Consider the following 23,414-nt stretch of genomic DNA (forward strand, 5'->3'; position numbering starts at 1 on the left):
TTCTGGGAGTTCCAGGAGCATTGAGTGCCTTGGTATTTGATTTAGCACAGAAGTAGATACCTCAACTGAAGTAATCTCTGTGCTTCAATCCTAATGGCCAGAGATGGACTTTGGAAAGCATCAGGCCGATTGAAAAATAAAATTCTTGTTCTCTGACTGTCCTTGGGATCTCTTTGAGGGGAACAGGTGAATAAGACAAAGTCTGTAGGTCTCAACAAATCACAGGAGATTGGCTGGAAATGACTACAAGGCATCAGGTTATCAGGAACAGAGGAGGGCAACAAGTTCCCAAGAGATAAGAAAAGGAGCTGTTTGCTCTTCTTTTCTGCTGGGGGAGCTTTGGTTTAAACAAGAGTGTTCTAGGCAGATATGTTCCTGTTTCAACTGAACAAAGAGAGAGTAAAGTGACTTGGTATTCCGATTTTTGTTCTTAAATAACCACTTTAAAATCAACATTCTATGAGTTCTAAACTCCAAAGTAGAATATAAAGAAGGCTTAGAGACAGTAAAAGAAATTAAAGTTTCTGAAAAACAATCACATTTTCCTAGGGATGAAGAAACTCCAGTAATTGATGAATCTAAGCAAATCAACCCAAAAGAAAAAAAGGATGACCGTAGTATCCCTCTCCCTGCCTGTTTTGGAATGTGTGCATTTCTTAGCCTGTGACAAGATGTGTAGCCATCCATTTCCAATGAAAAGGTCAGCTGTCTCTTAGCATCTGCTTTCCACTGATTTTTTTCCTCTTTCCAGAGAGTTAATTCTCCTCTAGTAACCCTCTCTAAAAGCTTAAAGCCTCCCTTGATTCTCATCACGACTCAGAAGGCATTTCTCCTCCTCACAGTTCCTTTCTTCCTCAAAGCCCCTTGGGCTTGCGACTTCTCTCATGGTCCTTCTGGCCTCAGTTTCCAGTTGTCCCCTTCCTTCAACCAGCTTTCATTGTCTTGGTTAAAACAAGGGAGATCTGCCAACCGTACTTGACCTCTTGCCACAGTGGCAAGCTTCCAGCTTTAAGGATAATGAGATCCCCAAATGTAAACAAGAAAACCGCAAAGTTTTTTTCTTTTAGCTTCTTCTTTGGGCTGATCTGAGCAATGCAGTTTGCTACTTGGACTAATGGTCTGAGCTTTATTGACATGCGGTAGAAAAGAAAGCATCTTGTTGAGGGCAGCAATACATTTTTCCTCTAAATTTTAAAAGGATGGAGAGGAAGGTTTCCCACTGAGTTCCCCTGGCTACCTCTCGTTCTTTTCCTGTCTATCTTTGAACAAGAAACCAGACCCTTTTAGTTTTGATCTGGGAACTGTTTTCTTTTGTTCCTACTTCCTATTAGAGACTTTGAGGGATAGAGGCAAGTGGTACAAGAGATTGTCTTGGACCCCTGAAGTAGAGGAATTATCTTCTCCCACTCCTTACAACTGTAAAGATCTTGGTGACCTGACTCATTCCCTATTGACATGCTGAGACTGCACTGACTCTAAAAAAATTTGTTCCTTCTAGCTCATTGATCCCAATTCCCTTCACAGATGTTAGACAGAAATGAGAACAGCCTGCTTGGGGAGGGGGGTTTCTGTCAGCATTTGTCATCTACCAGGGAATAGCTGCCCCTGAGACAGGTTGAAACCAGGCCTCTGCAAACATGAATCAGCAGCCAGGTTTTGTATCCAGCCCCACAAAGGGACCCCAGAACCTGATAATCCTCCTCCAGTACAGTGGAATTTGGTGGTGTAGCTTCATAAGGTGTCACTTTTGTCAGAGACGGGGAGGCATTTTTGGCAGGTCCCCGGCTTTGTCCTTAACATCTGACGGGGAGCTTCTGGGCACCTGACTAGCGTTAAGGAAGGTTTTACTGGAGATATATTTGGAGTGCCTTAAAATAAAGACCAGAGCTTCCTTTACTGTCTCGGATCTTCGTTCTTGTCGCTGATGAACTTCGGGTTTATGGAGCCAGCCCCCACTGAAATCTGGAAGGAGACTCACAGATCACCCAGTCACTGGGTTGGAAAGACTGATGGCTGAAACCATAAATGGTTTGGGAGTAGCCAGAGCTATAGCCATCTGTCAGCACTGGGGAACTTGTTGCCCAGAATTCTCTTGTCTCTAGGGCTAATTGTGAGGAATAGTTCCTGTCCGTGAGGTACTTTCAGAGCTGTTAAACTGCGGCCAGAGAAAGGAATGGAAACTACACCTCTGGGTGGTTTTCCAAATGGGCCAGATTCTCATTCCTCTAGGGTCCTTTCGCTCCAGGCATGTGTGAAATAGGAGCAATGGATCAGATGACCTCTCAGAACCTATAAATCAGTGATCCTACCCATCCTGCATCCTCTGTGTCATCTCCTTCCTTCTCACCCCCACGTTAGAGTGTGATAAGTAAGCAAGTGCTTATCAGGAATTCTGGAGGCTACTGATCTTCACGTGGCATTTTCTGGCTTCCTGCCACAAAGCAGGATTTAGCCTAATACCCAAACACTGGAGGAGATGGGCTCTTGGGAGCTGCCCTTTCAACACTGTTTAAGGACTTGGGCAGGGTGGGGAGCTGCCAGAGTCGGAGGACAAATCGATTCCCCATGACTCCTATAGCCATGGAGGTTGTGAATATCTGTGCAACAAGGTCTAGGGGTCTCAGCCTTTAATTACTTCTCTCCAGTCGCTCTGACCTTGTCTCACCTAAGCTGGGTCACCCATCATACTGGCTTCTTGATGGCTTTGTCGCCAGAGCAAGTTCCTGTACTTAGAAGCAAATTGATAGTATTTGCTTGTTAATCCCTCTGCAACGACAGACTATAAAAGGTAAATTTGTGACGTGTGAGAGGCTTGTTTGCTTCTTTCCTGGTCTGGAACATTTCTAGAAAAGAGTCCTTAGTCTTCTGAGACCGCGGTCAAAACACTCAGCACAACCTCAAAGCATTTGATTTACTAACTGCATTGTCTCCCTTCTTGCAAGACCACTTTCTCTGGCCCTTTTGGCCCATTGCCTGCAATAATGAATCATTATGATTTTAGGGGAGACTCTTGTGAAGCCCATTAGAACTGCCACAGGCGAAATATAAGGCTCCCCTCATCCAACCCACTGAAATTAACACACATCCCTTCTGAACTCTGGGTGTATCCCCAACTTACATTATCTGACCTTTGGGAGAAGAAAAATTTAACAGATTAAGTGATCACAGCCACTTTGTCCTTTTGATTTGTATATCAAGTCATATTTAACCATATAGCCGGTAGGTTGGACAGAAACCATTGATTATCTTCTGGAAAAGTGAAAACCTCTGTGAGAAAGGATGAAGGCACCACACCCATCCCCTGACCTGAAGGAAAAGAGTTGATTAGGTACAAAGGGAAAAAGACTGGCATTGCCATCTCTGTGGACAGTCAGCCAGTAGTGAGGCCGATGGAGAGGAGTAGCCATGAATTCATTCCAGGCTCCTGCCAGGTATGTACGTGTAAGGAAGGGATTATCCAAAGGTCAGGCAAGCATGTTCTGGATGACTAGTTTAGAAATTCATAAACTCCATTGGGCTCTTTTTCAGTAGTCTCCTCAGACCAAAGATTTAAGGAGCCCTGGTTAATTCTTACATTTGGAGTTGAGTCAGATGGGGCGGGCATAGGAGGTAGGAGGTTCTTAATGCAGCAGCAGCCGTGGGGCAGTCTGTCTTATGCCTCAAACCAGAGCCAGTTCCATATTTGTAACAGACCCATTCGACCTCAGGACCATAACAGGGCCGTTCCAGCAGTGTGCTGTAAGCTGCCCAGGCACATTTCTCAGCACCACACAGCCGGGGAATTTTTATAACAGGATTCTCTGTGTGTGTGTCATTACATCGAGCACACGTGCCGCTGTCTTCTCTAGTCCAGAGGCTGTCCTGGTAAAGGCCTTGCAGATAGCTACCCAAGGCACATGAACAAGTTCCCAAATGCAGGACTTCTTATCACTTGATTTCTGTAAATGGCATGGACCCTTAGCTCAATATTTACCTTTTTGGGGGAGCAGGGTCTCTCATCAGGATAATCAGAAAAATTATTATTATTATACTGCCATAAATTCATTTTTTAATATTACTTTATAAATCACGCTCTCATTTGTTCTCTCATTTATTTCCCTTCCATCAACCCTTAGGGACAGGTAAAGGCAGATGAAGTTCATCCTTATTTTATAAAAACCTGAAGAGGCTAAAAGAGAAAACATCGTATTGACTAAAACTCCAGTTTATAGATTCTCAGCCTCACGTCCTTTTCATAGGGCCTGATGACCTGTTTTTCTTGTTTGTTTTTTGGTTTTTTTTTAAGCCCCAGATGCAGGTTCATGGTAATAATAACAAGAGTTACCATTTATGAGCTTGCACCACGTCAGGCATTTTATATACATCATTTCTTTTAATCTCCCCTATTATTTGAGTATTGGTGCTGTCTCTTTTTAAACTGAGATCCAGAGAAGTTGTTACGCAGTGACACCAGGACTCAAACCCAGATCTTTCTAACTCTTAAATTATGCCCTTCATTCTTCCACTGCCCTGCCCCTGTCTCTGACTAAAGTCGATTCTGGAACATTGTGTAGATCAGTAGCTAGATGTCACCTTCAGCCCAACCTGAGACAAGCTAAGCTGCCCCCTGAGAAAATAGTAGCTTTGGAAAGATGTAGACTAATGAAAGGAGACTCCCTTTGAAAAATGGAACTGATCTGTTTAATGGTGATTTATATAAGCTAGAAAGAAATCATATACCTGTGTGTTCAAGATTCCCTTCTGCCCTGCTTCCTACATCTTTTGCACCTTTTAGATTTCCTTAACAATAGCAGTTTTAACATTGCTTTTAATTAGATGAATTAAGAATGTTCTTTGATGTTATCACCCCCTCCCGCCCCCCTATCACCTTCAGTTCCCCATTGCAGTGAGAGTGCTGTGGTCTCCATGGTAACAGGACTACCAGTGGAGCTTGGCTCTCACTGGTTTGTCTGGTCAGAGGAAAGTTTGGGGCAGTCCTTCCTGGTGTGCTAGGCTCTGCATGGGGCTTTCCAGGGGGTTACCTTAAAAGCGGTGAAGTGAGAAATGTTAAAGGCTGTGAGGAGAGCATAGCGAAGCTTCATGCAGAAGGGTCCAAGTATATGCCCCTGGTATTTTCTGACAGTCCTTAGCCCTCACCTGAAGTAAGAGGGTCCCACCCTCCCCTGCGCTTCCCCCAGTTCTCAGATATATTTTAAGAGTCATCCCATTCCCAGTCCAGCCATCTCTTTTCTTCCCTGTGGTTAACTTGCTTTAGGCTATAGGAGGGACTTTGTTCCCCTTGGATTTTGTTATTCTTGGTAACAGACCGTTTCTCCTCCCATTCTCTTTTCTTCCCTCTTTTTCCCTCACCCAGAGAGTTTTCAACGTCCTTTATCCCATGCCTGCTGACCAGCGGAGACATGTCAGCATCAATTCTGCCCGGTGGCTGCCCGAGCCAGGGCTCGGCCTGGCCTATGGTACCAACAAAGGAGACCTGGTGATCTGCCGACCAGAGTGAGTGGCTCAAGGGGCTGGCAGGGTGGGGACTCGGGGGGTCATCCAGGCTGAGGACTGGGGTCATCAGCATTCACCTGTGGATCTGGCCAGTGAGGTGGGGTCTTTTTTTATTTTTTTTGAATTTTATTTATTTTTTTATACAGCAGATTCTTATTAGTTATCCATTTTATACATATTAGTGTATATATGTCAATCCCAATGTCCCAATCCATCACACCACCACCACCACCACCCCCGCCGAGGTGGGGTCTTCTAGATGGGAAATTCGAATCCTGCTAGAGCCTGACGCGTTCTCGGCGTCACTCCTTAAAGTGTCCTTTTCACCTAGGGGATGGTAAGGTTAGCTCTCCATTCCAAAAATCTTCAAAAGACTGGTATAGTTATTATGTGTTTTTAAATCTAAGGCAGTATTTTTTTTTTTCTTTGTTTTCCCTCATTCTCTGGTTTCCTAGTGATAGTAAAGTTTCCCTGCAGGCAAAAGCATAGATATCAAAGATTCTTTTCTAAACCCTTTTTGAAAAATTCAACAGGTGGTCTCAGGTTTGTGTAAATGCCATAGACATTAACTTAAGAAACAAAATTGGAAATAGAATATTGTTAAAGCCCTAATTTGTCAAGCTACGGATCTCTGACAGCCTGGCTCTGTCTGTGTCCTGCCTGTTTTCCTTTCTGCTTGGGGTTCTGGCTCATAATAGTGAAGGCAGATTGAAAAGCTTAGTTTAGAATAAAAATGATAATTAACTGGTCTTGATTGAAGTAGGGGGTAGGAGGCGACAGGGAACCAAAGCATCTTTGTCTTAAGTCCTGATGACACCTGCTTCTCCCCTTCCTCTGGCTTTTTGGAGGAGAGAGGTCTGTTCAGGCATCCTTTCACTCAAGACCCTAGGAATCAGCCAGGTCTGTCATCAATTTCTAGACCCAGCCAGGTGGGGAGAGTGAAACTCTGTACTTCAGTGCAGATCAGGCTGATTGCTGCGTGGGCTACTGCGGGGTTCTAGCCGACTAAATGCCACTTCTGCCTCCAGGCCGTCCTAATGTTGTCCTTCACTTGGTGCAGAGTCTTCTCCAAGGGTAGCCTGCAGATCACAGAACACGCACGGTGCGGCTGGTCTGGTAGGGTCTCTGGCTACTGGGAGTGTCCACGTTGCCTTTTGATAGGGCCCTTGGTGATTTTTCCTAAAGTGTGTATTTGGATCAGTTCTTGTGGCCTGGTGGTGACTGGTGATTGAGCCCTTGTCAGCTGAGCTAGGTCGGTGGCCCAGGAGAAAGAAAACCTGGTTCTGATGACAGCTCTTTTATTCCACCTAGAATTTTTGGAGCCCCTTCCAAAGGGAAGCTGCTGTCTCAGCCGGACCTAGTCAGGCTGCTCTTGGAGCTGGGAGACTGCTTGGTTCTGCCAGCCACACTCTCCTCAGACTCAGTGTCCACAGAGCCCCTTTCACTAGCTCCCGGTGCCTCTCCAGAACACAGCCTGCCTCTTTCACAACTGTGCCACTGTTAACCCAGGCGCTGGATCTGTCCGTTTCTGCCCTCCCCCCGGCCTGTCCATAGTCCCAGGATCAGTCTTCCCTGAACGATTTCTTTTTCCCCAAAGCACATTATCTTACCTCTTCCTCTTTTCTTAGAAATTCATAAGAGGACTCTAATAGACATCTTTCCCAAAACTGGAAAAGAATTCTGGATTATAATTTCACTCTTACCAACACTGTAGTGACAGGCCTTTCTTTCCCTGTTTCTCCAAGACAGCCTTCCTTAGCATTGTTGTCTTGTCCCTGGCTCCAGCTACTAACCTTTGTCCCAACCAGACTCCCAGCCCCTTCTCTTGCAAAAGCGATCTGCTCTTAACAGAGGCAGTGTCTCTGCTCCCAATTTGTCGTGGCCCCACGAGGCTTTTATGTCTGCAACCCCAGCCTACATACTTGGTGTGAGTCACAGACATCTCAGCCAGACATGAAGCTGGCTTTGGCCTCTCTTTTCTCCCCATATGTCATCTTCAGCATCCACCGTCTCAGCAAGCTGGAGCCATCTTGAGCTGCCTGGGGAGTTCTCTTACCCACCCAGCAGCTCAAGTCTCTTCCATGACAAGATAGCACTAATGTTTGGCACAGCGAACAGCACCCCATCACAGACCAAGTTGTGTTGGACTCAGAGAGAGCTAGTTGAGCCTGCCTTTTTGGTGTTGCTGTTTTTTCTGATTTCTTGGGTCGTGTGGGTGAATGCCCCATACCTTAGGGCCAGTATTTAAGGGTACCATATATAATTAAGATGGACATGACTTTGTCCCAAGTTGTCCAAAGCTTCTCCAGTTCTCAGTCACCTTCATTTCTGTACTTTAGGCAGGAAGTACTATGAACAATATTCAGGTAAGTTAACACTCACCCGAGGTCTCCCAGCAGATCAGTGACAAAATGAGCCTTCCTAATTTTCCGATCCAGAGCTCTTTCCTGTAGCTGATTCTTAACCTTTTTTCAATCAAAAACCCCTTTAGAATTCCGACGAAAGCAACATACTCTCTTCCACAGAAGAATATACCGCAAGAACACACATATAATTTTGTAACTCTTTTAAGACCTCAGGTGAAGAATGCAGCTCTAGATCATGTTGAGGCATTTAAGTGGGTCAGGTGATTGATGCAGTGGGGAATGAGAGAGGATAAGTGAGAACATGTACATCTTTTTTAACAGTCTCTGAGTGATCTCTGGCCTAGAACGAGGAGAACAAATAAATAGGGAAGTAGAAGCGCAGGGTTGTTGCCTGCTGCCTGGCCCCGCGTGACGCAGCTCCCTGGCACACCCATTCCCAAGGGCACATGAGCCAGCCAGCCAGCCAGCTCGGCCAAGATTACAGCCCTCCCTCCAAAACAGGTGGTTGTCTGCCTTTGTCTCAGGCACAGGCAGCTGTACCACATTTTGTGCTTTCAATCCTGTTCTTGATTTCTCCTCCATTGTCTTAGCCTTGGCACTCTCTCCAAGCACAAAGACAGAGGTAACAAGCTCCTTGGGCATCTCTTGAAGGTATTAAAACCCCACTTGACAGTAGAAAAAAGCCTAAGGAAACACTCCATCTCTCCAGGCACAGAAATTCTTAGGACCGATGAGGAGATGGACCACTGGCCCTTCCACCCATATACAGAGCCATTTCAGTGGCTGATAGCCTGGTCCCCACCCCCTCCCAGCAGTGAGATGCTCCTTTCTCCTTTGCTTTGCTCCCTGACCCACCACCCCTCCCAAGCTGCTCCTGTGCCTCTGGCTGTCCGCCAGCCCAGCCAGCCCCCCCACCAGTAACCAGGGTGGGTATGAAGTGCCAGATTGATGTGAGGGGCTGCTTGCTCACTTCCGTCTTCATAGATCAGCCCTACAAACGATGGGGTGGGGAGGTGCTGGGAAGACCTCTGAGAGTCAGCTCAGAAGACAGAATTCAGAGGCTCATGTCAGAAGAAAAGTAGGCTGGGGGGAATTCCCTGGCGGTCCAGAGGTTAGGACTCGGCGCTATCACTGCCAAGGGCAGTTCTGTGTGAGAGCATTTTCACCACCGAGGAAGCCAGGCTGGCTCTTAGCTGTGTTCAGGGAGCCCCAAGAGTCCCAGCTGTGAGGAGTCACTGAACCAAGCCCAGCAGCACAGCTCACAGAGGCTGTTGAAGGAAGCCAGGAAGGCTGACCCTGACTGGCCTTCCCATTCTTCTTCATCCCTCTGTGTGTTTGTCTAGCTTCCAGGAAGAACCTAGAGCAAACAGTGGTGACTCATTCATCCTCCCTAAGGTCCAAGGAGGAAGGAGATGGTTGGCACTGTTCTTTAGCTTACAGATGGAAATAAGCAACACTGAATATTGAACACTTAGAGTTTCAGTAGCCAGAGAGGGTATCTTCAACTCTGTTCCTTGGTACAGTGCCTGGAATTTCAGCCAAATCCATGAGCTTGTCGTAGTCAAGCTGGTCTGACCATAGAAGGTAGAACAAATCATGGCTGGAATTGGACCTCTTGGTGGGGAGCAGAGAGGATTGGGGTCGGGGGGCGAGAATGGAGCAGCATGTTGATAGCCTCCATCACTCCTGTTCTGTTTGGCAGTTGATATCCTCAGTAAATGGCCAGAGTTCATAGCCTGGAGCTGATGGCGCATGCTGCCAGGTGGAAAGTGTTTGAGGGACTCTTTGGCCATCAGCGTCATGCTGGCAGTCGCAGCTCAGAGAGTGTGCCTTCAGGTGGCCTTTCCTCTTGGATGGGAAGGAAGGTGCCTGGTCACGCAGTACATGGTTTGGTATAGGTTTGGTGTGAGCAGTTTGTTGTCAGTAACCAGCCCTGGGTAGCAGGAATTACAGATGAAGGATTTGGCGGGGACCCATGTGGTATTGCCACCTGTCAATAAATCTTGACAAGTTTGTAAATCAGAGGCTCCCTGGCAGCTGGCTTCATGTGGTGCCTCATGCAGCCATGATTTGCTCATCAAAAATTGCAGTGGTGGCTTTGTTTTCTGGGGGCCTCTGCTTTTGTTTCTGGTCATTTGCCTCTTCCATCACGTAAGATCTTCTCTCACCTTTGCTCTCCAATGCCCTGTTGTTCTCAGACAACCCTCACAAAAATAGCTGAGTATCTGGTGACTCAGCTCCCTGTGGTCTCGAGGAGAAACAGCAGCTCACTGAGATCCAGGAAACATGGCCCGCCACCTCCTGTGCGGCTATGGGAGTGGCGGAGATTCGGGTTGAGGTGTCCGGGCTCAGGGTGCTGACCTCAGTCCTGGCCCCCGGGCTGCCGTGAGAGGCAGCCACCTGACCGCAGGTGTTGTTACCCTGAACTTTAATTCTTTATTGATGTTCTTTCAGAGGGCTCGTCTGAAGATCACACCAAATCTGCCCTCTAAGAGGAGCTGGGAGGGGTTTAGTCCAGAGCAGGGAGAGGAAGAGTACTTTTGTTTGGCTGTGGCTCTTTCCCACAGGTAAAGCCTAATCCCCAGAATCTTAGTGCCCCTCTAGTGATGGATTTGGGGTCCCAGTGCCTAGGCCCATTTCCTTTCACCTGAGGTAGCACAGCCTCCTGACATGCAGTCGCTCACCATGCAGGCCCCATCAGGCCCCTGCCCTATCCAATCCTCACGTTTAGGGAGGAATCACCTTACGTCACCACCCCACCCCCCCACAACTCATCTTTTCCTGGCTGATCCTCACAACCCACTGACTTTCATTTGTTTGCTCTTTATTGAAGAAGTTCTGTCGTTAAAGGAAGGTGACCTCAGCCTCTAGGTTAAAAAGCTGGCTTCCGTTGGAGCTTTTCTTAGTCAGCTCAAGACAGGGTGGCTTAATCACCAGAAATTTATTTTCTACCATCTGGAAGCTAGAAGTCTGAGATCAGGTGCTGGCATGATTGAGTTCTGGTGAGGACTCCTTTCCTGGCTTGCAGACAGCCACCTTCTCACTGTGTCCTCACATGATGGAGAAAGAGAATAAGATCTCTCTCTCTCCTTATAAGGCCAGAGTCCTTTTGGGTTAGGGTCCCAGTCTTATGACTTCATTTAACCTTAATTACCTTCTAAAGACCCTATCTCCAGATACAGTCACTTTAGGGGTAGGGTTTCAACATGTGAATTTGGGGGGGATTCAGTCTATAGCAGAGCTCTTCAAGCACATGTGCATGCCCTGTCCCTCTTAGGAGCAGAGCTAGCTTTTTTGAGTATCTCCTACAATCTCTACATAGACGCTGGAGTTCTCATCAAAGGGCTCAAAGACACCTCTTTCCCAACTCTTATCCCTCTTCCTTCACCACCATCAGCAGCACCCCACCCTCAACCATGTGATTGGTGCTAGGTAGCTGTCTTGCATTTTGGGACCCACCACTGGCAGCCAGGCTTGCTGCCTGAGGTGGCACATCAGTATAGAAAGATAAGAGGCCACTGCTTCCCTTCTGGCAGTTTTGCCTGCGTGCGTGAGGTTGGAAGAAACTGCGTGATATTCCATTGCAGGGAAAGAAGGAACCAGGAAAAGGTTGGCAGCCCAGAGAACTTGATGGCTAGAAGCTCTTCTCTCTGCTGTCAGCATTCCAGCCCATCGCTGCTGGAGTTTCTCTCCTCCCTCCCCCAGGAGAAGTTTGTGAGCCCTCCCGGGTCATCTTCAGCTCTCCCAGTTGCTTGTCCAGCCTCTACCTGGCAAAGGAGCCTCTAGGGCCAGAATAGAAAGAGATGTGGGCTTCTCTGGCTCCGCAGGAGCTTTTTCCTGCTTAGACTTCTGAGCTCCAGGCAAAGTAAGAATGTCAAGGTGCCCTCATTTTCCTTTCTCCTGGCCCCATGGCTGTAGGGAAGACCCAGTGGTGAGAGCCTGCACTCTCTGTTTCTGAGCACTAAGCACACCCTTTAGACAGGGCTGTCCGTGGCACCCGGTGTCTCCAGGGCCATCTTAGCTCCTTTCTCATGTGTCTGAAGAACACACAGAACTCACTGCCTATGACTGGCATGGCTATTTTTTAGCTCTTCCTTAGCCCCAAAGAGGAGCCAGTTAGGCTCTGGGGGATGGAAGAGGCTAAAGCCACCACTCCAGGCTTTGGGGCTGTTGGAGATTCGTCTGGTCTGCTCTACACTGAGCATCCTGATGCAGGAATATCTTTGGTTCTGGCCTCAGCCCAGCCCCAGGAGAGAGGAAGGAAGGAATTGCAAGGGGTTCTGGCCATTCCCTATCTAATGCCTTCCACCTTTTCTCCTTCCCAACTGGTTTTCAGGGCCTTAAACTCTGGTGTTGAGTACTACTGGGACCAGCTGAATGAGACTGTCTTCACTGTTCACTCCAGCAGCCGAAGCAGTGAGAGGCCTGGGTGAGTTTGTGAAAGAGGAGGCCCGCCCTCCCTCTGCAACCAGTGGGCTCTGGAGCAGTGCGCTCAGACTGTGCTCCGGGCTCTGTAGCTGCCCGTCCTCAGCCAGAGCAGCTCCTCTTTGATTTGCTTCACGCGTTGAGCTTTTGCACGTGATTTCGTTCGAGAAGAGTGTTTCATGGCTAAGAAAGAGAACAGAACCTCTGCCCTCAGAGCCTTGATTTAAGACCAGCTAGGACACCGTCTAGCCCTCTCATCCTGGCGTGGTATCTGGGCGAGCTGCAGTGAGGAGAGAGGAGCGGACACTGGAGACGGATACCCTCCCTAGGAAATTGCTCGTGGGCAGTCTCCCACGTGACCCAGGCCTCAGGGTCCAAGCTGCCCAGAGCTTCAGCCCAGGGACAGACCCTCCCCAGGGGCCAGTGAGAGAGTAGGAACCTGGTACTGATCCTCTCATCACTCAATTCATTAATGAAGACTGGAACATTTTGAGAAAAAGTCCTGGGTCGATGATAAAGCCAAAGCAATCACTGCTTCCTAGAGGAAGTACAGGGCACAGCTGGAGGAGTAATCCCCAGAAGCAGCTACAAATAGGAGTGGCTGGTGACTGTCTTGAAAGTCCTGGGCTCCCTCTGCTGCCAGCTCGAGCTGTCCTGAGGGTCAGTGCCTAGGAAATGCCCGAGGAAGGGGGCGTATAGCTTGGGTCCTGGGCCTTACTCATTGGCAGCTGGCGCTCCCTGCTTTAAGGGTCTATTTTTCAGAAGGCCCCGAAGGAGGACCCCAGAACAGCCTCACAGGAGTCCCGGTGCTTTTCCTCCAAAGTGGACATTCAGTGGAAGTTCCAAGAATTTAAACTGGAATCTTGTCAGCATATAGTTAGAAGGAACGAAAAGCTAAAGAGAGAAAGGGCCCTCTCCCGCTGCTCACCCTTTGTCCCGTGGAGCTCAGCTAGTGGCTTCCTGAATCTAAGGAAGTGTCTTTTAAGATCAGCCATCTCTACCTCCCCAGAAAGGCCCTCATTGTTTGAGTGACTGGACCAGCTGGGTTTGCAAAACTGGACGGTTCTGCCGCCTCCTTTCATTGTCCCAGGGTGTGGACTGATCTGGAGGAGAAAGGACACAGGCGAGTTCACCGCCATCGGGAGGCAGCCGCAGGAGTGGGCCTCTCAGCCTGCAGGCCCTGGTCCAGGCTGTGCCCTGGGGATTGGCATGGAGCAGGCGGAGCTCTGCGTGGTGTGCTGTCCCCAGCCCTGCCTGACTCCGGTCTGCCTTTCTCTCCGTAGCACCAGCAGAGCCACATGGAGGACAGACAGAGACATGGGCCTGATGAATGCAATTGGGCTGCAGCCCCGGAACCCCACCACCTCAGTGACATCTCAGGGCACCCAGACTCTGGCCCTTCAGCTGCAGAATGCCGAAACACAGACAGAGAGGGAGATCCAGGAGCCGGGGACAGCAGCTTCGGGTCCTGGTGAAGGTAGGAGCCGTGTAACGCTAGAGGGGAAATGAGACCGGGAGAGTGGCGTGGGGTGGGGGCTGGGACCATTCTCACCCCTCCCTGAGGCTCCCGGCCCGTCCACACGGACAGCTGGTGCAGGGCGAGCACCACTGCCGTCAGGGTGAGTGCCCCTCATGTGGTGGCGCCTCCTCGGGCAGGAAGGTCATTCCCCTGATCTGGGTCACTGCTCCGGCAAGGCGAGCTGCTCTCACAGCTTTGTTCAGCCCCACCAAGGACCCTGACCTCCTTATCCTCTAAAACTTGGAGGACCCAGGGTGTTCTTCCGGAGAGAGAGCACAGAGAGTCACCTAGATAGAGAAGACTCCCTGCTGTGAGCTCTCGTTCCAGAGACACGCACCCCAGGCCTCGGGCTTCCGGGGCCACCCCACAGGGTAACTTGTCTTCCCCCGCCGCCAGCCTGGCAGAGTCGGGACTGCCACAGGTGAGGCCCTCACACACCCGCGCTTCATGGCCATTTTGGCTGCAGCCTGGCGCGCAGTCAGCCCCTTCCTCTCACCTATTGCAGGTGTGGCTCAGCCAGCTCCGCCCTGGCTCTGCGCTGGCCTCACACTGCTAAGAACCAATTAGCACTTCCCAGCGGTAACGCTCGAGCCCCTTTGGAGTGTGTTGGCAGCTGTGTTAAATAGGCTGTTCTCGCTCAGTCACTGTCCTTACCGCCTACCCCAGCCCCTGGCAGCTCCAGGCTCCAGACAAGGCAGCCTCCAAACAGACCCACATTTCCTAGGTCCGTGTTAAGCCATTTGCTCAAGAGAGACCATGAGAAGAGAGGACAAGTGTGCATCGGGCAAGGAGTAACTAATCTGCCTGTGTCACCTCCAGGGAACAGCTTTCCAAACTGCAGCCCCCCCAGCAGTGCACTGTCCCTGTCGCTGCCATGAACTGACATTTTTTACAGTTAAGTCCCTTCTTGGTCTGTGGCCCAGGCCACCTCCTGCATCTGTTGGGTGGAAACCCCTTGGTGTAGAGGTAGCGGCTGCAGCAGCCCAACACAGCTCCGAGCCTCACTGAAGAGGAGAGATCTGGAGCTCCTCCAGCCAGCCCCAGGCGGAAGTCCTTGTCTGAGGCGGCCCCTCTGCCGCGATCTCGTGGCCGTTCCCTGACTGTCTTCCATGCATCAGCCACTGGGGTTGCAAAGACAAATAGGCCTTGGTCCTTCCCCAAGGAACTGGAAGTCTAGAGAGGGAGGCAGGCACCCAGCAGATAATTGCTTCACATGATAAGGACCTCGGGGCCACAGAGGAGGGGGGGCCAGCTCCCAACTGTGGGGCTTGGGGAAGACTTCTGGAGGAGGTGACCCTGAGCTGAATCTTCAAGGATAAGTAGGAAAATGTCAGGCACAGTGGGATGGGGGCAGGGGGCAGGCATTCCTGGCGGAGGGGACAGCAGCTGCAAGGGCACCAAGTTCAAAAACATTACAGTCTGCACTGAGGACCACTCACTAGTGGGCTCTTGTTCGTGGCCTGTCAGCGTGTGTTGAGACTGAGCCTGGATGAGCAGGAAGGGCAGATTACAGGGATCTGGGTCAGAAGTGAGGCCTTCAGCCTGAAAGTGAAGTGCAGCAGGGGCTCCCCACTTGAGAAGAAGAGCATCCACCGGTGTTTTCACCTCCCAAAGAAGCCTCTGATATTTTTTGATTAGCATCAGCTTATTTCTGACCTCCAGTCAATTATAAGTTCCTTTCTTCCTGTTTCGGGATGGGGATGATGGGCTGGCAGGAGGAGGGAGGTTCTGTTTTCCAGTTTGAGACCAGAACCTGATTCTCTCCCAGTCTCCTCCCTACAAAGTAGAACAGGTGGTGGAGGGCGAGCCCTTCAGAGACCAGAGGCGCCCTTCAGAGACCAGAGGCACTCTTCAGCAGAGGCAGCAGTTGAATAGGCTGTTCTCTAGAACAGGAGCCTTGGCAGGGTAGTTCAGGATGGCTCACTGCATCTGTCTGGCGTGGTGAACTTTGCCTGGAGCTCTGGACCTCCAGCTCTGAAAGGGACAGCATCATAGTCCCTTTCAGAAAGCCCCACACCTAGAAAGAAGTATGGGGAGAAGATGTGTGGGGCATTGACCAATGGGTGTGACTGGCCAGCCTCGTCTCTCCTGGGGCCAGGAGCGTTGTTCTGAGGTGCTTACCCCACTGACCACCATCCACTACTGCCGCTCTGGTAGGCGGACCAGGAATCAAGAGTCTTCTTGGGCTCAGACTTCCTTCCTGGTCCACTTTCCCCATGTAGCAGGCAGGCACAGCAGCTACACACACACGCACAGGCGCGCGCGCGCGCACACACACGCACAGGCGCGCGCGCGCGCACACACACACACACACGCGCGCGCGCCTGCCTTCTGTCTCCCAGTTGGCAAAACTACTAGAGGAAACCGCTCATCAAGTTGGTTAACTCTTCTTCTGGGCTTAGCTAGAAGGTGGGGCTGGTGGGGGGATACCCGCCTCTGCATCCCTCCACACACCAGGGCCCAGTCTGTTACTGTGGGCAACCAGCTCCACTTGTGGTGATTACCATTCTGTGGCCTGCCCCTCCCCTAGCCCTTTCCCATTGGTTAGCATTGAAGGGTCCCAGGCTGCTCCTCGTTTTCATGTTCTATAAGAATTTTATTAAAATCTATTCAGTTCTGTCTAGGACTTCCCGGAGGAGCCCTCCTCAGGGGGAATTTGCAGGTGTTGGCTTTTTTACTTGTCTTGTCCAGCTTTAAAGCTTCCCTACCCTGTCACTCAGAAAGGGAGGGGAGGCATTCCCTGGGCTCACTGTTTGCTCCCAGCTCTGATACAGTGCCTGCCTGGCACACAGTGGGCACTCAAGAAGTGTGTGGAATGAATGAATTGAGCAGAGGCAAGGCCCTGCCCCTGAGCTTGGCTGTGCTGCACTATTTGGGGAGCCCATGGCTCTGCCTCTGACCACTGAGAAGGGTTGCCTGGACCTTTTTGTTGTCTGGTGAAGATGACAGACCAGCTGGGCCAGGGAAAAGCAAATGTGAAAAGGGAAGGAAAGGGTGCCCCCTGAGGTCAGGAAGGGCAGCTCCTCCTCTGATGCAATCTGGCTTCCCTCTTCTGGGCAGTGAAACCCCCAGAATTGGGCATTATGGGAAGTTCCTGATCCCACTCTGGCCTCTGCATCCAGAATGTACCTTAGAACTTGCCAAGGAGATGATCTCATGTCAACACTAAATCAGTTTACCATTTTTCAGAGACAAAAAGAAATGCTTTTGCTACAGGGAAGGAGACAGCAGAATTAACCCCTGTGGCCGCCACTGCTCCTGGAGCTAATAGCTTGGATCCCTGACCACGGCTGCCACTTCTCTCAGGCCCCAGTGTGTTTTCCTGTTGAAGAATGTGCTGGCTGCCTACCTTGGCTCGCAGCCTTGACTTAGAGTTCCCAAGAGAGAAGCACAGCTCACAGCTCTCTAGGCTGAAGCTACCTACACCCAGCCCTGAGGAAATCGTTTGTGTGTACATTTTAAACTCTTCTATCCCATCTTTTGTGAGTGCTTACTTTATGTCTAGTATTGTATTAGGCACCATGCATCCACAGGTATTGCAGAGGGAATCCGATTCAGAGATGAAGCCATGTCTCTACCCTCAAAAATAAGTCCAGAAAGGAAACAGACATATAACTCTGTCCCCATAGCAGAAGGGTAACATGTGACCAGTTTTCAGAAGCCCCCTTAAGTCTGGAATGCCTGTAGGCAGCCTGGGAGCCCTTTATTCATCCACACATTCGACAGGTAGACGCCAAGTGCAAGCCCAAAGATGAATAAAACTTAGTCCGAGACCGTCAGGAACTTAGAGCCCAGAGGGAGAGAACTCTGACGCAGAGAGGTGTGGGTCTCTGTGGGGCTCAGGGCAGGAGCAGCCACTCCCAGCTGGGGACCACGGAAGGCAGGGTGAGGGAGGTGGCACTTGTGTTGGCCCTTGAAAACAAATGGACTTCGGACATGGGGAAATGGGCAGGTGCGTGGCAGGTAGAGCACCCACAGTGTGTTGCAGGCAGGGGCGCTGGGCACACAGCAGCGCTGAGTCTCTGGGTTCAGGAAGGGGGATGGTCAGGGAAACAGCTAGGACCTGACCAGAGAGGGCCCTTAAATGTCACGGTGAGAGCCTTAACTACTTGAGGACTCTTGGAGCTGCTGGGTTTTGAACAGAGTATGGACTTAACCAGAACTCAGTGGATCAGAGCTGAATTAGAATGGTAATAGCAGCAGCGTGGAGGCTGGGTGGAAAGGAGAGAGAGAAGCAAGAAGACCATTTAGGAAAGACAGCCATAGTTGTGGTGAGAGGTGGCCAGGCCTGGAGCCACTGGCACAGTGGGAAAGGACAGGAGGGCCCAGACCCGAGTGCCAGCAGCAGGGCTAGGACCTAGCTGTGACAGCTCCCCTAAGGCCCCAAGGCAGACCTGTCCTGCCCCTCGAAGTGATCTACAGGAAAAGAGCTGATAGTTCACCGTGCACAGAGCCCAGCCCACTGAGCTCCAATGCCAGCAGGCCGTGGCCCAGCCTACTGCATACCCCAGGCCGGGCTGGGGAGGCCCTCAGTGCATAGCATTCTTGGAAAACTGTGGCGGTGGCAGTGAGCACAGGGAGGTCCCCATGGGCCCTCTCCAGGTAGCCCTTTTGGCTCACAGGGTAGAAGCTGTGCTGGCACCAAAGCCCTAGGTTGACCTTTCCTCTTACCCCTACCCACTGCTGAACAGCTTTTCCCTTGAGAGAAGTACTCTGAGAGCCCTTCACGTTCTCTTTCCTTCTGCCCTGGGAGTTGGCACTGAGCTGTCTGAGGGGGAAGCATGTCAGGGCAGCTTGCCTTGAGGGGTTGGAGGTGGGAGGGTAGAATTTACTAGAAAATCTGGAGAAAAGCAAGCTGGACATAAGTGAAAGCCCAGGCGGAGTCCCTACTCAGTGCTGGGACAAACTGTCTCACTGAGACCCGGAGGAAGAACTACCAGCACATGCCTGCCAAGCAGTCGCAAGGAGGGAGAGATCTAACGGGACTCCGATGCAGCTAAGCTGCAAAACTGGCCGCCTGGAAATCCAGCTCTGACAAGGTGAGCAGGGAGAAGGCACTGGACAGTGTGGGAGCAAAGAAAGTCTTGCAAAGATAGCTGTTGGCAACAAGTACCCCCAGAAAAGTTCAAAACTCACCATCAAAGCTGCCCAAACTGCAAAATCCCAAAGTGGCCAACAGGTAGCCAAAGGAAAAAAATACGTACATAGTTTGGTAGAGCAGCCCTGGCAGCCCGGGAGCCTTGATCATAGTTGCCCACAGGCTTGGACTGCATGTCTGCCCAGTGGGGGCTGAACACAGGCTGGAGGAAGGTCCCTCAGGGTGGGGTTCTTCCTGCAGAATCCAGGTTATTCACAACAGCCACCATTGACTGAGCACCCGCTGTGTGTCAGGTGCGTAACGGGTGTTATCTCATTCCCTCTGCCCGGCACCATGCAGGCTGGATGTTACATCCCTCTTTTGCAAGTCAGAAAATTGAGGGGTACTTCCCTGGTGGTCCAGTGGTGAAGTATCCGCCTTCCATTGCAGGGGGACATGGGTTCGATCCCTGGTCGGAGATCTGAGATCCCACATGCCATGGGGCAACTAAGCCCACATGGCACAACTACTGAGCTCGCGTGCCTCAACAAGAGAGCCCACGCGCCACAACTACAGAGCCCACGTGACCTGGAGCCTGAACGCCACAACTAGAGAGAGAAAACCCGCATGCCACAACTACAGAGAAGCCCGTGCACCACAACTAGAGAAGCCTGCACACTGCAACGAAAGATCCCGCGTGCCTCAACGAAGATCCTGCATGCTGCAACTAAGACCCGACACAGCCAAAAAAAGATAAAAGAAAACAGGAATGTGGGTGGCAAGGGACTTATTCTAGGTCACACAGCTAGTGAGTGGCAGAACTAAGGTCTGAGCCAAAGCCTCGTCTGCTCACAGACAAGGGAATACTCAGGCTTTTGGGGAAAGAGCAGAACCTTCTCTCTTCCTCCCTAGAGGTGCAGACTGAAGCCTCAGGCTGGGGCAGTTGGCTGCCTCTAGTGAAAAATGAGGGTATCAGACATCCAGCCCCCGGGGAACAGTATGTGGGAAATAACTTGGGAAAGTTGGTGGGTAAGACAGAATGCCTTCTAGGGAACAGTTAAAAGTCATCTTCCTCATGTGCTTTTAGGAAGTGACAAACAGAACAACAATGAAGAGAAAGAGCACAGCTTTGAAACGGAGCGGAGCAGACTGTTTGCCTTCTAGCCACACCCCGTACGGTGCCCTCGCTTTCCAAAGACCAGGCAGTGTACCCTGTTCCAGGGCCAGGTCTACCAGGTTACCCGAGACAGGGAGGAGCAGACACAGCCAGCTGTCTGGGCTGCCTGCATTAGATGCATGACCAGTCTGCCTGTGGTGTCCAGAGGGTTAAAACCAGACTCCCAGCTTCTGGTCCAGCCCTGCCTGTTAACCAGCTGAGCAGCCTCGGCCACCTAGGCCTCAATTTCACCACCTGTAAAACAGAAGTACGAATTACGGTTGTTTGGGGAGTCTTATCTAGTTTTCAAGTCCCTGACTTATTCTTTTTTTTTTTTTTTGTAATATCTTTATTGGAGTATAATTGCTTTACAATGCTGTGTTAGTTTCTGCTGTTCAACAAAATGAATCAGCTGTATGGTATACATATATCCCCATACCCCCTCCCTCTTGAGCCTCCCTCCCACCCTCCCTATCCCACCCCTCCTATCCCACCCCTCTACGTCATCACAAAGCATCAAGCTGATCTCCCTGTGCTATGTAGCAGCTTCCCACTAGCTATCTATTTTACATTTGGTAGTGTATATAAGTCCATGCCACTCTCTCACTTCGTCCCAGCTTACCCTTCCCCCGCCCGTGTCCTCAAGTCTGGTCTCTACATCTGCATCTTTATTCCTGCCCTGTCACTAGGTTCATCAATACAATTTTTTTAGATTTCATATATGTGCGTTAGCATACAGTATTTGTTTTTCTCTTTCTGACTTCGCTCTGTATGACAGACTCTAGGTCCATCCACCTCATTACAAATAACTCAGTTTTGTTCTTTTTTATGGCTGAGTAATATTCCATTGTATACATGTGCCACATCTTCTTTATCCATTCGTCTGTCGCCTGACTGATTCTTGAAGTGAGGTATTGACCCTCTTCTTGTTTCTGCTTTTAGTTAGAATCCCCCAGTTCCTACTAGCAGTGGCCTGCCTGACTCAGAGGCCCAGGCCAGCAGTTAATTCCCTCCCTTCTGCTTTGTGCCTTCCAGGTGAGGGCTCTGAGTACGGTGCCAGCGGGGAAGACGCTCTCAGCAGGATCCAGCGGCTGATGGCGGAAGGGGGCATGACAGCCGTGGTGCAGCGGGAGCAGAGCACCACCATGGCCTCCATGGGTGGTTTCGGCAACAACATCATCGTCAGCCACCGTATTCACCGCAGCTCCCAGACGGGCACCGAACCTGGGGTCGCACGCGCCCCCTCGCCCCAGCCCTCCACCTCTCGGGGACTGCTCCCGGAAGCTGGGCAGCTGGCAGAGCGAGGCCTGAGCCCCCGGACAGCCTCCTGGGACCAGCCTGGTACCCCTGCGCGGGACCCACCCCAGGCAGTCCTGCCCGCCTCCTCCCCTGTCCCCCTTCCCAGCGCTGAGGGACCAGCCCTGCACTGCGACCTCACCAATAACAACCACCTTCCCGATGGCGGGGTCAGCAGCCTGGGGGAGGCTGCGGGCCCCAGTGGGGAGCCACGGAACAGGTAGAGACATGTGTGCACTGGTGCCTCCCCTCAAACCGCTGAGCAGAAACCGGACCTCACAGCTGACTGGGAACTGTACGCGCAGAAGAGCCGCGGGCTGCGTCAGGAAACAGGAGCGAGAGGGTGGGGGGTCGAGAGGGAGCCCGAGTCAGCCAGTGTGAGGCAGTCAAAGGGGCAAGGCTTGCCTCCGGGGACTAGAACCTTCCAGGATCTGGAGCCCAAGGGAGCCACAGACTGCTGCGCTCAGTGTGAATGGAGGAGGAAGTGGGTATCCCTGCCATGAACCCCCCTTTCTCCTGGAAACAAGGCTCAAGGGACTCAGCCCCGGGCAGAGAGCCCTCAGAAGGGTGAATAGTCTTCCAGATCTGGGCCAAACCATCCTGGACGGTGGCCAGTGGGCCAGCTTCTCCCTGTTCACCTGTTGTGCAGGCAGAGCCACTAGGAGCCCTAGTGCAGGAGGAGCGGCCTGGCCCCCAGAAACCAGCTCCATCTCTGAGCCTTCCAGAGCTTCAGCCTCTCTTGATCATCTTACCCCACAGAGACCACAGTCAGGGGTCAGGCCAGGCCTTCGGATTCCTGAGGACAGGGACTTCCTGCACTTACTGGTGGGGAACAACCATGGAGTGAATGGGGCATCCTGCTTGCCTGAGACAGGATGGGGTCAAGGGACGGTGGGCAGGTCCTCACTCAGGAGTGGGGGGTGTAGGCTGGCCAGCCCCCAGCGCTTGTCCACCAAGCTCCTCCTTCCCCACCACCCCCCAAGGCCCTCAGAGCAGCACCTGTGGGTGTCAGTATTAGCTGAGCCTAGGCCAAAGCCAGCCCAAGGCTGGGGGAGGGGATGAGACTCCAGGTCAGAATGTGAGGTCTTGGTCTGTGATTTAAGGTGTTGCATGTGGAATCTTGAACTGTACATGTAGTTTCTAGTGGAGAAATCAAGGCTCTGATTATTTTGTTTTTAGTATGAAAATGTGATTTCTTTTCTGTTTGTAACTCATCATAGAAACATTGTGGTGGGAGGAGAGGGGATAGTCTGACTGCTAATGAGGGAAACACCAAAGATCTACATCATTAAAATGATGACATGCCCCTCACCAGTCTCCTCTCTGTTTATTTCCATGGGGGTTGGGGGGGGGTAGTGATGGGGGGCCGGGGGAGGACATTGAACTGAGCCGCCCTGGTTTCTCCCAGGCACTGTTTATGGTGCTGCTGTCCTCCTAGGTGGGGAGCCCCGTGATGCCTCAGCAGAAGCCACTCAGGTAAGGGCTGCCACCTCTGCTTCATGCTGCGTCTGTGTGCCTCTACCTCCTGCTTCCCAGGGGCCTGCTAAGGACTGGAGCAACCGTCACAGTAACAGGTGGGTAGGTAAGAATGATGGAAGGTTGCTCGTCGTGATTGCTTCCTACCCAGGATCATGGGCCTGGAGTGAAGATGTAACTGGCCAGAAAGCTGGCTCTCCTGCAGTCCTGGGAAAGCACCCATAATGGGTGTCTGGGTTGGCCAGCAGGGAGCTTGGCCTTATCTACAGTCATCCCCCAAAGATGCCATTTGCTGGCTGCTCAGGTTTCCCTTTACTTTGTGTCTGGACAGCGGCTGAGGGGCGTGCTGTAGTCATGGGCCTTGGCCACTTAGTTTTAAGTCAGAAAGCGGAAGAGGGATGTTTGACCCTGCTCTCACAGAGGTATACAGGGAAATCAGAGCCACCCCAGGGCTTTTTGCCAGCAACAAGTACTTCTTGAGTACTTTTGTGTGCTTAATTCTGTCCCAGACACTATGGGGCATACAGAAGTATAGGTTCTGCCCCAGGAGAGGCAAAACCAAAAGATCAAATGGGCAAGCAAATAATACAAAACAGTGTGAAGAGT

The 23,414-nt window shown here is 51.1% G+C and overlaps 1 protein-coding gene across 13 annotated transcripts in view; it reads left to right on the forward strand.

Moving 5' to 3' along the window:
- Window positions 1-22,643, forward strand: part of AMBRA1 (autophagy and beclin 1 regulator 1) — a 182,584-nt gene extending 159,941 nt beyond the window's left edge. For all 13 annotated transcript variants that reach the window (XM_082340160.1, XM_082340161.1, XM_082340155.1 and 10 more), the window contains 4 exons: window positions 5,354-5,493; window positions 12,196-12,288; window positions 13,568-13,761; window positions 21,072-22,643. In XM_082340160.1, coding sequence (XP_082196286.1) covers window positions 5,354-5,493; window positions 12,196-12,288; window positions 13,568-13,761; window positions 21,072-21,556 — 912 coding nt within the window. In that variant the 3' untranslated portion in view covers window positions 21,557-22,643. The remainder of the gene's footprint in view (window positions 1-5,353; window positions 5,494-12,195; window positions 12,289-13,567; window positions 13,762-21,071) is intronic.
- Window positions 22,644-23,414: the final 771 nt, after the last annotated feature.

Source organism: Balaenoptera borealis, assembly GCF_965194805.1.
Source record: "Balaenoptera borealis genome assembly, chromosome: 11".
NCBI lineage: Eukaryota > Metazoa > Chordata > Mammalia > Artiodactyla > Balaenopteridae > Balaenoptera > Balaenoptera borealis.